At 61.4% G+C, this 13,470-nt stretch overlaps 1 protein-coding gene across 1 annotated transcript; it reads left to right on the plus strand.

Annotated features, from left to right (window-relative positions):
• Positions 1-1,276: 1,276 nt before the first annotated feature.
• BESB_017620 (uncharacterized protein) lies at positions 1,277-12,418 on the plus strand (the record flags this gene model as incomplete). The annotated part of the gene is made up of 16 exons (XM_029360477.1): positions 1,277-3,020; positions 3,320-3,565; positions 3,817-4,147; positions 4,400-4,552; positions 4,903-5,377; positions 5,618-5,974; positions 6,126-6,633; positions 6,980-7,131; positions 7,533-7,624; positions 7,995-9,117; positions 9,406-9,628; positions 10,085-10,249; positions 10,572-10,644; positions 11,055-11,186; positions 11,533-11,797; positions 12,095-12,418. The coding sequence occupies 16 exons, from the start codon at positions 1,277-1,279 to the stop codon at positions 12,416-12,418; spliced, it is 6,363 nt and encodes a 2,120-aa protein (XP_029216453.1).
• Positions 12,419-13,470: the final 1,052 nt, after the last annotated feature.

The following is a 13,470-nucleotide window of genomic DNA, read 5'->3' on the forward strand; positions in this document are numbered from 1 at the left end:
TGGGTGAAAAGAGCTGTTCGCATTCCAGCGTTGCCGCCACCCAACACGTCACTTCTCACTCAGGCGTAAGTGGCGCGCAGCGCTTCGCTTCCGGGAAGGTTCTTGTTTCTCGGTGTCTGCTCAACTGAAGTGCTTTTCGTCTTGCCCCGTTTTCCCGGCGTGCGACACTTCAGCCGACGGTTAATATCTGCCGCTCGTCTCGTCTTCTCGTCCTCTCCCTCCCATTAGAAATCGAGAGCCGCGGCACGCTGCAGTTCTCGTCTCTGCGTCCCCATCCCTTTTTGCATTCCATTTCCACCAAGTCCGCCGTGTCAGAATTTTTTGGTTTCGGCTTCAAAAGGATTATCGAGTCAACAGACACCACTCGGTCCAGGTGTGTATACACCGTTCGCATGCTTCGTGTGCCCACCTTTTCGCGCGGCGGCTACTGTGGTGAACTTCGCTCCGCTTTGGATTTGCTTTCTCGTGCTGTTTACTGCGAGCACTTTGAGCCTTGGATGCGCCCTTCTTTCCACACATCATCGGCTGTTCTCTGTCTCCCGTCCGCCTCCCCCGTTATCTCCACACAGCTGACCGCATCCTGCGTGTCGGCCGCACCCTGCAGCCCTCGCTGTGTTGGCTCGGCTGTCGTATCCGACGTCTCGCCAGGCTTTGAAAATTTTGTTCCCCTTTCAGGCGCGTCTCCTGATCAGACGCACCACCCTGGAGCGCTGTCAGCATCGGTGCACCGTACTCAATTTCCCGGTCGTTGCGTCTGCCTCAATGGGCGTCGGCGCCGACGCTCCCACAAAGGGTCGACTCCTTGCTTGTGCATCTCTCCCGGATTTCCACGAGAGGATCTCCGCCGTAGTACACTGGCCAATTTCGGGAAGGTCGCTCGTTTTCTCCACGCGTGGAGACGCTAGTACTTATCTACGAACACTCGCGAGTCGGTCTCTCGGTGCAGCGGGGGCGACCGTCAGCCTGCATGTTCGTCCTCTTGTTTCCGCTTCTTTCGAGCCTTTCTTATCTTCTGAATGGGCGGTCTCTCAAGTGGCGTTTCAGAAAAGTGCATGGCTGCTCGACTGCAGCCGAGTCCTTTTCCGCAGTGTACAAGGGACCCTCGACCTGCAGCTGTGTTTCCCCGGAATTCTTGCGCGCCTAGGCGCGGAGCGAGACGCTGGCTTCAGTCCGTAGCTGATGGCGACGCACGGAGCTGCGCGAGAGAGTGAAACCGTAGGGTGGGACACGAGCGTTTTTTCCAGCTTCTCTAGCTGCCGTCCTTCATTCCAAACCGATGGCCTCCAGCGAGTGCGGCGCGCCCGAGGAGGATGCTGGCGCATCGACTTTCGTTCCTGAAGCAGGCGACTCCGTTTCGAATCTCACATCTGTGCCTTCTTCCTCCCTCTTGGACACGTGCCGCTGCGTCACCAATGCTGATGGCCACCACTTCCTGCTTTGCCAGGAAGAAGAAAACATCGATATTCTGCGTCAGTCCTCATCTTCGTTCTACCCCACGCATCCAGAAGGCGTCTTCGTCCTCCACTCTCCACTGTTGCCGTCGCACCTTCACGGTGGAGCTGCACGCGCGTCGCTGTCTGAAGCTGAGCGGAACGCAGGCCCGCGGCGCGTCGTAGCCGTTTCGATTCCTCTCGCTGCGAGCAAGTCCGAGCAAGAGGCGCGCGAACTTCTCAAGAGTCGGTTGCCTGGCTGGGAGGCAGCTCTGCGTGCGTTTCTCTCCACCGCGAAGGAGACCGCGAGCGCGAGTGCCGCGTCTGCGGCGGCAGAAAAGCATCCGCAACCAGAGCCTTCGTCGGTCTCCGCGTCGCCTTCAATGGAGGACCGAACGGGCGGTGTGGCTGACCTGGCCCCCGCCGGAAGCACGGACGCGTCGTCTTCTTCCCCTGTTGCCCCCGGCAGCGCCTCCTCCTCCTCGTCCTCTGCCGGCGCGCTGCCTGGCTCTTCTGCGCCTGCTCACGCCAACGAGGGGTGGACAGGCGCGGCAGCAGCAACCGACAGCCAGCACCACGGCGCCACAGCCGTGCAGACAGAGGGCCGCGGCTCCTCGCTGGGGGACGCGGCGACGCTGCTGCATGCGGGCGCCGGCTTGATGGTCGCGAAGGCGGAGCCCCGTGGAGAAGACGAGTCCTCTGCCGCGGAGTGTCCCTCGGGGGTGCCCAACGGACCGACGAAGCCCGAGAGCGGAGCGGCCGCGTCTCTCGGGGAGAGTGCAGGCTCGTCGTCGTTCCTGCGAGCCGCTGCGGAGGCGCCGAGCGCCTCCTCTTCTTCCTCTTCCTCCTCCTCGTGGGCGGCGGCGGGTAAGCCCGAGAAGGGGGGGGGCGCGTCGTCGGACGACGCGCAGGCGTCGCTGGGCGCCTCTTCGCGCTCGACCGCCGCTTCCGCCCCGGCGAACGGCGCGCCTCAGGCGAAGACTCCGTCGCAGGCTGCACCTGTGTCCGCAGCGGCGGCGAGTCACGCAGATCGAAGCGCCGCTGCGACGGCGCGAGGCGGCCCAGGTTCTCTTCCCGCGACGAGCGACAAGCGCGGAGGCGTGGGAGCGTCCTCGGTGTCTTCTTCGCCTGCGGCGCCGCCCCAGCGCCGGCCGACGCTGTTTAATCTCCTCGACGCGCTGGCGCACGACAGCGTGACGACCCCCGACCAGAGGAACTGCATCCGCAGCGTCGTGACGGATTTCTTGAACCACAGCCTGCCGCACGCCAAAGTCTACACGTTCATCGGCGCAATCGTCGGACACGACGTGCTGCATGCGATGGTGCGCAAGCTGGAGGAACAGCCCTCGCGCCTCGGCGCGCCTGACCAGGGTGGCCTCACGCGCATTGAGAAGGCCTTCGGCCTCACCAAAACCAGCGGCACGGGCTCCGCCGGCGGGGTCGCTGGCGCAGCAGCAGGCCGCGGCGGCAGCAGCAAGGCGGACGACGAAGAAAAGGGTCACGCAAAAAGCGCGGGCGCGACGGGGCAGAACGACCCAGGGCACTATCCGCACGGCGCCCGCAGTGGAGGCCGCGGCCATGGCGGCGCTGGTAAGAGAGCGGAAGACAGAGGAAGAGAGACAAAGACAGGCACACGAACTCGAGGTAGTTGCGGCGAGTCGAATGTGCGCGGGTCTCTGTAGACGGAGCTGCATTTTTCGGCGGGAAGACGTTGCGTTTCGTGACCGCAGCGAGGCGTTTTTCTCTGCACTCGTTGGCCGCTTTCCCCCCCCCCTCCCTTTGTTAAATACTCCGTGAGCGGGTTCTGGAGCTCCTTCACACTGGCTTTCTTTACCCGCGTCTCTGTTTCCGCGTTCATCTGCGTTTGTCTCGACTGCGTTTGCGCTCAGCCGCCTCTGCGGGGGTCGACCAGACTGCGGGTGCGAACAGCCTCGCGCAGGGCGCGGAACGTGACGCCTCGGCGCTGTCTGCCTTGCCTCGCCACGCAGCGGGCGCAGTTCTTCAGAGCCAGGGGGCAGCTGACGGGAAGGACGGTCGCGGGCTCGCTTTTGGAGGGCAGCACAGCCGAGAGGAAGTCGTGAAGGCGATGCGCAGGAACCTCGAGTCGCGCAGACAAATCCAGGGCTCCGTCGACGGTGAGATCAGAAAAAAGACTGAAGGCCACAGTTCCACTACAGCTGGAACGCCAACGGACAGAGAGGGAGGCAGGGGGGAGGACTCACGCGGCGGTCGCGTGTGCACTCTTTCGCCAGCGCATGCAACCGTCCCACAATCGACCCCGACATTCTAGACTCGCTGGTGCGTTTGTCTAGTTTGGTGGTGCGATGGTGTGTGTGTGGCTGCGAGGCCTGCAGAGAAATGGCGTGCATGTGGTGTCTGTCTGCAGTATTCGACCGAGTGAAGTGGCTGCCGGTGCGTCGCGCGTTGACGCCGGTTCCGGCCTTTGGGCACTCCCTCGTCACCTTCAGCAACACGGCAGTTCTGTTTGGTGGGAGCAACACGGAGGGCGCGATCAGCTTTCGCCATGTCTTCGTCATCAACACCAACGACTTCTCCGTCCGCGGCTTCCCGATGGGGGGCGAGCCGCCCTGCGAACGCGACGGCCACACAACCACGGGTCTCACGACTGCTTCGGGCCCCGCTGTCATTCTCTTCGGAGGCTGCAGCCAAGACGCTTTCCTCAACGACGTCTACATGCTCGAAGTGGATCCCAAGCGGTGAGCGAGGCCGACGAAGCACTTATCAGCCTTTCAGTCGTAGACCTGTCACACGCACTCGTGTGCGAATGACGGTGGATTCAGCCTCTTCTGCGCTCAAGGCCTCCGGGGTTGCACGGCGGTGTTGTTTTCAGCTGCGGCAACCGGCTCACCTTCCGCGGCAGTTTTCTGATTTTTTTTCACTTTTCTGGTTCCTTTCTGTGTGCTGATTTTCGCCTTTTTCCCGTTTTTCCTTCTTTCCTGACTTTTTAGGTGGGTCCGGCGCCACCCAGTGGGTAAGGCGCCGCAGCCGCGCGACCAGCACGTGGCCGCGGTCTTTCCCGCGCGCACGGAGACTGGCGTCTGCCGAGAGAACAGCCAAGAAGTCCTCTCCGAGTTCCTCTTCATTTTCGGAGGCCGCATAGGGTGAGCGGGGAGGGAGGGCGTATGTGCCGCGTATCACCGCGAGCCACGGCGTAGAGCATTCGAATTTAGCGTTGCGCAGCTGACTGCAGCCGCGATCTATCTCTAACGGCGGGAGGGAGTCCTGGCGGCGCAACGGCGTACTTCCACTTTGACCGTGGAGCGTGGCGAGGAGGAGGCGAGCATATCTGCCGGCGCAACAAGCACTGCGTGCACGCGTCTCGCGTCTCGGCGTCGATCCGTTCGGGAGCGCGACGCAGCATGCGCGTGTGTCTCGTTCCTCGTCGGCGTGCTCGACGCAGTGGGGCGGCGCCTGAGAGCGCTTCTTGGTTTGCGACTCGGTTTCCGCTCAGGTCGCCCGAGGCCTACCAGGCGACGAACGACCTTTGGACCTTCCACCTGGCGACCGACACGTGGTCACAGGTGTTGATTGAGGGCAGCGCCCGACTGCGGCCGCCGCCGCGCTTCGGCTGCTGCGGCGTCTGGTCCAACGACGTCTTCTTGACGCTCTTTGGAGGGGAGACGACCTCCCCGCTCTCTGCCTCCTCCGCTGCGCTGGCGGCGGAGCCGGCCGAGCGCGAAGACGAAGAGGAAAGCGAGGACCACGAGCACCTGCAGCAGCCGCGCCAGCTCCTCGACGACCTGTGGCACTTCAAAATCATCGACGTCGTGGGGGCAGGGAGCGGAGGGACTGCAGACCGGAGCGGCGCCCACCACGCGCGCGGCGCCCACGTCGTCGGCGAGTGGATTCAAGAAAAATACGAGGGCACTGTCGCACCCAGGTCGCACTACGCCGCGATCTTCATCACACAGCGATACCAGGAACCGGTAAGGTCTCTGGTTTTTCATGCCGGCTGTCGCGGAGAAGAAGTCACTGTTTCTCTGCACCCATACACCGTGTGGCTCGGAAGTCGTTGCTCCAAAAAGCCGCGCGAGGCGCGAGGTCCGCAGGAGTGCACGCCTCGGCCTGCGTGAGCCTCCGCCGAGGCCCTGCCACGCGTTCCTGACGCACCCGCGGCGGCGGCGACGAGCATCGCGTCCTCTGCGCTGCGCTGCGTTTGTTTCCAGCGCGCGGAGCCGCGCACCGTGGAGCGTTTGATGCTTGTCACGAGCGGCCTGACGTACGAGTCGGACTCGCATCGGGCGAACGGCGCGAACGCAGTGCCGCGGACGAAGGCGCTCGCGCCGGAGGCGGGGGCGAAGCCGAGGAAAGTCGTGGAGACCGACCAGATCTCCGTTTACTTCTTCAGCCGGAAGACCTGGTTCACGCTGAAGCCGCGCTACCCCGCGGAGTACGTCTACGACTTGTACGGCGCGCGACAGAGACACGTCGCCTGCTTCTTCGAAGCCCAACCGCTCACGCAACGTTCCCCAAGGCCCCCCGTCCCCTGTCTCCTGATACACGGAGGATTCCGAGGCAAACAAGTGAGCACGTGGCAGAGCGAGAGGGGAAGCGGGGGAGAGGGGGAGGGGTAGGATACAGACAGCTGCTGCGTCGGCGATGCTGAGGCGCGGGTTCCCAGGCGAGCCGCGCACACATGTGTGTCGGAGTGTCTGTGTCCGCGTGTGGGTTCAGGTTCTGAACGACGCGTGGGTGCTGTCGCTGACAGGCGAAGACCCGTACCGCGGCGCCTTGTTTGCGCCTTGCAACTCGACGCCGCACCGCGTGGGCGGGATGAACGCGTCTGGCTACTTTGCGTCGCATTCGCTGTTCTTCCCCGGCGCGGGGAGTGCGGGCGGCGCGCGGTCGTCGTCCTCGCTGCTGCAGCAGCAGCTGAACATGGGGCGGACCATGCTGTCGCTGCGCATGTACCCCTCGTACTACATTCGCGAGACGCACAGCCCGGGGATCCTCTGGGCACTCTGCAGCCAGCAGCGCTGGGTGTTTGGCGCCATCTCGCAGCTCGTGGAGAACTCGCTGTCGCCGGTCGTGGCAAGCCGAAACGTGTACGTAAGCTGGGAGGAAACCCCCGAGAAAGAGCCGATGCTTTCCATCCAAGACGACGGCCAGGGCGTGGACTACCCCGCGATGAACAAACTCCTCAGGCTGTACGGCGCCTTCGAGCCCGGCGACCGCATGAGAAGTAAGCGCCGCGCGCCCAGACGCCTGATGAGAAAACGAGACATCCCGGCTGCGGACGCGCGAGACGCACACAAACCGCCTGCATCTGTATCCGCACACATATTTTACGTATATATAAATATGGGTAGATGTAGATAGATAGACACAGATGCAGATAACTGTAGACATGGACACAGATAGATAAAGATGGATACAGATAAATAGACGCAGAGAGATGTAGATTGATAAGTAAGTAGATAGATGCACGTGTGAGAGTATGTCCTGTCGTTGCGAGGCGTTTGGCGCTCTGTGCGAGGGGGATGTAGAAAGGTGATCACCCGAGTGTATGCGCGGCTTTCTTTTCGCAGAGAGCTATGAATACGGTATCGGCTTCAAGATGGCCTTCGGGCGGCTGTCGTCGAGCTGCGCGGTCATGTCGCGCACGCAGGGCACGATCGGCGTCGGCATGCTGTCCATGGAGCTGATGGGACACTGCGACGCGCGCGAGATCGTAGCGCCGGTAAGGAAACGACCGCGAGAGCGAGGAGGTGTAGCCGCGCTCAGGTCCGCGCAGTGAAGCGGCGAAGCGAAGGCCAGCAGGGGGAGCAGAGCCGCGTGCCGTCTACACAGCGAGCTGACAGAGCCCCAGGCGCCCTTCTGAGGCCGTGTCGTCCGGCAGGAATGCAGGGCGTGTTTCCAAGTCGCGATATCGCTTTCTGCAAACATATGTATATGTATATATTCATATTCATATATATATATATATATATATATATTTGTCTCCTGATATGTATGTACGTATGTATGCATGTGTGTATATGCATATGTTTGTCGCCGGGGCGGGGTGTTCAGAGACAGGTCGCCTCGCTGTGAGTCTATGGCAGAAGTGCTAGGAATGACGCGACTTTTTTTTTTTTTCAGATGTGCATGTGGCGTCTTCCAAACAAGGAGCTGATCAACCGCGACCCGAACAACGCGGCCGATCACAGACACCACCAGCGTCTCCTAATGAGGTGCGGTTTACAACCTGGAAAATAGATATGTCCTTTCAATCTCCGGATCGTGTTTTACAGAGACTGGTGACGTAATCCCGTGCCTCGTTGGGCGCCCTATCTTTCTATAGCTGCAGCTACATGCAGAATTGTATGTTTGTGACTCGTCCCTCTCTGGGTCTGTCCATGTCGTCCCTTTCTGCCTCCCTCCCTAAGGGTATTCATTTATGTGATACATACTTGCGTTGAAACATTATTCTCTGCTTAGATGTGGATCCTGCTTGGCTCTCGGTTTGCTGGAGCGGGTGCCCGTCGTGCTTTCTGGCGGGCGAGAAGGCTTTCAGATTCCCACAGGGTCGCGATACGGATGTGCGCCGTGCTGTCTCTTCAGCTACACCCCGTTCACGACTCCGAATCTGCTGGCAGAGCAAATCAACTTGCTGGGGACAGTTCCCGGTACGCGTTTGGTTTTCTGGGATCTGCGCGACGACCTCGATTTTTTGCTATTCGACGCGGAAGAAGGCACTCTCTTCTTGAACAGCGCACCCACCGCGTCTTCGTGCGGCGACAAGAAGCGCGAGAAGCGCCCGAGCAACCCGTTTGCGGCTGGGGCTGCGGCCGCGCCGCCCGCGAAGGACGCCACTGAGGGCGACGGCGTGTCGCGGGGCGAGGATGGCGCACAGGGCAAGGCCGCGGAGACGCAGGGGTCGCTGGCGGAGGCGGCGAAGAACGGCAAGAAGGGACGCATGGATGACTTGACGCGGCCGCGGAGCGAGCGCGAGGAGGATGTACACGCAAGCGCCGTCGGAGGTCCCGAGCTTCTGGATCTGGATGAGGAAGGCAAGCCGCTGCCGTCCGCGGAGGAGGAGCGGGAGCCGCAGGTCGCGAAGAAGGAGGCCGCGGCGGGCGGCGCCGCCGAGCAGTCGGAGAAGGCCGTCCCAACGACGAGCTCTGCGGAGGGAAAAGACGCGGACGCGGCCGCAGAGGAGAAGCCCGGGCGAGTGGGCGAGAAGCGCAGCACGTGCCTGAAGGGCGGGCTGCCGCCCGTGTTCCCGCTGTGGACATGCGCGCGCCATGCGCTCGACTACTGTCTGCCCACCTACCTCTTCTGGTTCCACCTGCATGCGCCTGCGCTCATCCACGTTCAGGGCCTCCCCCTCCTGCCGACCCCCGCGAGCCTTGCAAAGAAGAAGAGCCTCGCGGCGGCGCGACCGGACGAGGAGGCGGAGAAGAAGAACGCAGGGGCGGACGGCGCGGAGGAGGCAAGGCCTGCGCAGGACGCGCGTGAAGCGGCAAACGCCGCGCAGGGCGACGCGCCGCGCGGAGGACAGGACGAAGCCAAGGCGCCGGCCGACGCCGAGAAGGAGCGCGAGGAAGACAGAAAGAAAAGAGAGCTCGCAAAAAGCGAGAAGCAGGGCGCCGAGGAGGAGCAAGAAGAAAGCGAAGAACTCGCAGAAACCACGGGGCCAGGCCGGTCGCTCTACTTCTTCCTCAAAGAAAGACTGTATTGCCAGGTATGCCGCCGCCGCGTCTGCGGGCGTCCACGTACACACCTCCGACTCTCCACAGATTTCAATTCTTAGAAACATTTATATATATCGATAGATGCGTGTCTGTGTCGGAGGCGAATGACGCTTTCTCGCCGATTTGTTCCTCGTCAGGGCTGCTTCTTTCCTCTCCGCTCTTCCGCTGTGCACTACATGGCGTCTTCTTTGTCTAAGGGCGCGCGATCCCGTCGCGCCTTCGTCTGCCTGGCGGCCTTCTCGCTTCACTCGGAGGGTTTTTTTTTGTTGTGTCCGCAGGCGGAGCTGCAGTATCTCTTTACGCCGGCGGATCACGCGACAGGCTGCTTTGCGCTCTTCGGCTTCCTGAACGACCCGACCGAGTCGCCGTCGTTGGAGAAGAGGGACAAACCGCGCGTCTGCGAAGCTGGCGTGCTGCTCTACTTCCGCCAGAGGCTTGTGCGGCGCCTCGACGCGGCCTTTCCTGACTACCCGCGCGCGCTCGACGCTGCGCGAGAGCCAGGTAAAAAAGCTTTTTTGGGGTTTCCAAAAAAGTAGACAAAATGGAAAAAATCAAAGGAAATATGCGTCTCTCGGATGCAGGAGGCGCAAGCGAAAGACAACACGAGACCTGCGAAAATTGACGTCGGAGGGAATGCTGAGACGCGTCGATGTGCAATTAGACGCGCAGATAGGTCGACGGCCAAGAGGCGTCTTACCGGGGCTTGCTGAGCAAGTCCCTACTTCAACGCGACTAACTACCTAAACACACATAAATATATATACATAAGTAGATACATAGAAACTGGGAGGGAGATATTTATTTGCGTGTGTAAGAGGGCGTCAGACACACCCGACGCCTCTGTGCTTAAACAGAACGGGCGCTCGCCAGCAGACACAGATGCCACTCCCCCCCCCCCTCACTAGTGCGCATGCTGTCGTGCATGTGTCTGCGGCTTTGCGATTCTGTTTTCTTCAGTGGATGACTCTTTGTTCGGAGGCAAAGACGGCCGGAGCTCCGCGGAGATGTTCAAGTACTGCCTGACGGCGGTGGTGCACGTTCCTGAGTGGATGCTCCCGTCGATGACGAAGCAGGACTTCCTTCACGAGCACAACACGCCCTTCATGAAATTCAAATCACGACGTAAGCTCCAGTCTGCGCGAGTCAAGGCCCATCTCTATATACGTAGATACATACATGTGCAATTATATGCTGATATATGTATGCAGAGATGTATATATATATATATATATATATGCATGTATGTCTGTATATATTTATTTATGTATCTGTATATCTGAATGCTGTTCGTGGCGGTCCTTCAAAGGAAGAGCCAGGGCCCCTGCATGGAAGGAGGCAGAGGGGCCCTGGCGTTTGCGCGCAAGTCCTAGGTCCTCTCGAGCCCGAAGATGCACGGTTCACTACGTCTCTCTGTGATCTCGTCGACTCTCTTCTCTGCGTTCAGTGTTGAAGCTGATCGACGAATACCTCCGACGCTGCCGCAACCCTGAGGCTCTCCAGGCGTGGCTGGATGACAGGTCAGCGGAGGCTCCAGCCGCGAGTCCGACGCAGCAGCGCTAGGAAAAGGCGGAGAAGAAACCAGCGAAAGGGCGGCGCATCGGTCTATCTGGCCGCTCGTGTGACGACTCCCGCGCTCGCCGCGTTGTCTCTTCGCACCTGCTGGCTGTCTCTTCTCGGCTTGCCTCCTCTGCGTAGCGGCAAAGAGAGGAGCTGTGCCAGCCTCTGCGCACGTGTGTGAACTCCGCCGTCTGCTGGCTAGCGGCAGCGCTTTTTTTCTCGGCACTCAGCATCTGAGTTGAACACTGCGTCGGCTGTGGGGTCGCGCGTGGCTGCGCGTGGGGGACATGCGCCGCGATTGGAAGGCGTCAAGGCGCTTCGCCTTGTCGACTCACGCGCTTTTTCGAGTCTGTGTTTCGCGTTGCTGCAGAGCTCGCCGCCTTCGGGACTATCACGAGGAGCTCAGGCGTTCGCGGCCCAAACGGCGCCTCGGCGAAGACTTCACAGACGAGGAACGCCCGCGACGCAGCCCGACGCCTCCCGCAGCGCACTCGAGCTCAGGGTAAATCAAACGATTCAGGCACCTGCCGCTCCCCGTTCATCCATGAGAAATTGTGCATGCGTTTTCCTATATATACAGATAGAAAGATAGATAGATGTATATATTTATATCTGTATAGAGCTGTAGCGTGTCAGGGGGAAGCAGAGCGGCGGAGATCGCGTCCGTCCTCGTGAAGCCGACTTTGAGCGTCCACCCTGTTTGGCGCTTGATTCAGATTTCCTCTCGGCCTCAGTGTCGTCCTGTTCAGCACGTGGAACGACTTTTGAATGTGCCGGGTGGGTCGCCACTTTTCGTCGCCTGAGACGGCGTTTTATCGCCTGGAGTTCGTCTTCCCTTTGCTCCTCAGCGCCCCGATTTGGACCGGCGAGCGAGGCAGCGGCGCGGGCGCGACGGGCGCATCCCCGCCGCCGGCGAAGCAGCGCGCGGTGGCGCGGTCTGCAGCCCAAGCCGGAGGCGCGTGGAGTGAAGAGCGCGGAGCGGAGGGCGACGCAGGGAGAAAGGAGGAGCGGACCGCCGCGGCGCCCGAGGACGTGCAGATGGAGGAAGCCGCGGCGCCCGCTGGCGAGCCCGACGAGGCTGGGCAGGCCCGCGAAGGCAAAGGCGGAGAGACGGTGAGCACGAATCTGGAAGGAGACTAGCGCGTCTGAACCAGAAAAAGTGCACGCGCGCGTAATGCGACGGAGCGCAGGTGGGCGCTAGCAAAGAATTTACCTGGACGTTGGAGCGTTGCGCTTGCGCTGCGGGGGGAGTGAAGGTGGACTCTGCATACGTCGCCGCGGGTGCGGACGCGCACGCAGTGAAGACAGCGCCGGAAGAGAGGACAACAACCCGTGTGTGAGCGCCTGTCGTCGCACACAGGTCGCCGTGTGTATGCGTCTGAATTCGCGGTGCGCTGCGTTCCCCTTCAGGCTCCGACGGAGGCCGCCTCTGCGGCGGGGGCGTCTCCTGCGATGGACTCTGGCGCCGTGGCCGCGGAGACTGGGGCCGCGCCGGCGGCCATCGGAGCCGGGGCTGGGGATAGTGTGGGCGCGGGGACAGCTGCTGGGGCTCCAGAGCCCAGCGCGGTCGGAAGTGGTGTCTCCGAGGATGCCACCGCAGGGCCTTCGGGCGACGCCAGCCAGACGAAGGAAGACAGTGTCTCGTCTCCTCTCGCCAGCGAAGAAGAACAAGGTAAAGGAGACGGGGGCGCGATGGAGTCCGTTGAGAAGGATGACGGCAAAGTTGTTGCCTAGGGGGGACGCGATCTCTTTTTGAGAGTTGCGGGGGGGAGGCGAATGCCGGCTTGGGCGTCGCATTCGTTCAAACAAGGGAAGGGGACGCTGCCAGGAGACATCTGCATCGAGACGCAATGGAGCGGGGGCGAGGATAAGGGCGAATGACCGTGGATGCTGCAGAGCTGAAACGAAAGCGAAGCAGAGAGAAGGGAAAGAAGAAGACGACTGGAGAGAGCGATCGTGAATAGGGCGAGGGGGACGGGGGAAGTACCGGCCGAAGAAGGGAGAGTCGCCACAGGAGCAGACGCACGGGGGGAAGATGTGCAGCGATCGTGGAAATGCCAGAAGGTTAGATGAAAGGCACTTTGTTCAAGGCGAGATAAGGCGGAAGAAAGCTGGCGTTGCGGGTTTTCGAGACAGCGAGGAGCAGGAGACGCAGAACGAGCCGGGTTTGGGGAGCGTCAAAGGCTCTCACAGGGCCACGCAGGCGAACCGTACGACACCAGGAAACGGGTCGCCGTTCGCATGCAGCAGTGAAGACGGGCGAGTCGAGGGGCTTGCGTTGTCGTATTCAGTTTTTTAGAGATGTGTTGGGATCTTCTTCCTTGACGTGCGCGTGCGCGTGACTGTTTCGCAGTTTCGTCTCTCCAGTCTGAGCGCTTTCGCAGGTGGCGCATCACATGTGAATCTTTTATTGAAAAGATCGGTCTGCGCGCGTTGAGCTACGCACTCTCCTGTACTGCTTCCCAAAACGCAGGGCGTGTTGCAGCACGCGTGCGCGCTTCGCGAGTGTGTCCCCATTGGTTTTTTCGAACGACGTTCGTCCCTGTCGCCGCGTCTCGGCGACTTGGGATGTTTGGCAGCGCGAACTGACGCAGAGGGACGGAGCCGGCCGGCGTCGCGGCTCTCGACAGCCCTTGCTGCCGCCCTTGTGAGGTGTTCAGTGGAAGCGCAGACGGGGCAAGCAGCGGCGTGCACGCGAGGCGGAGCTCTGCTCGCGCGCGCCTCGCCGTTTCACGTTATGGGGCGGCCGCGTCTGTTACATTGCCCTCTAGCCGCGCATGGGCGCA

This window comes from Besnoitia besnoiti, chromosome X (genome assembly GCF_002563875.1).
Source record: "Besnoitia besnoiti strain Bb-Ger1 chromosome X, whole genome shotgun sequence".
Taxonomy (NCBI): Eukaryota; Apicomplexa; class Conoidasida; order Eucoccidiorida; family Sarcocystidae; genus Besnoitia; species Besnoitia besnoiti.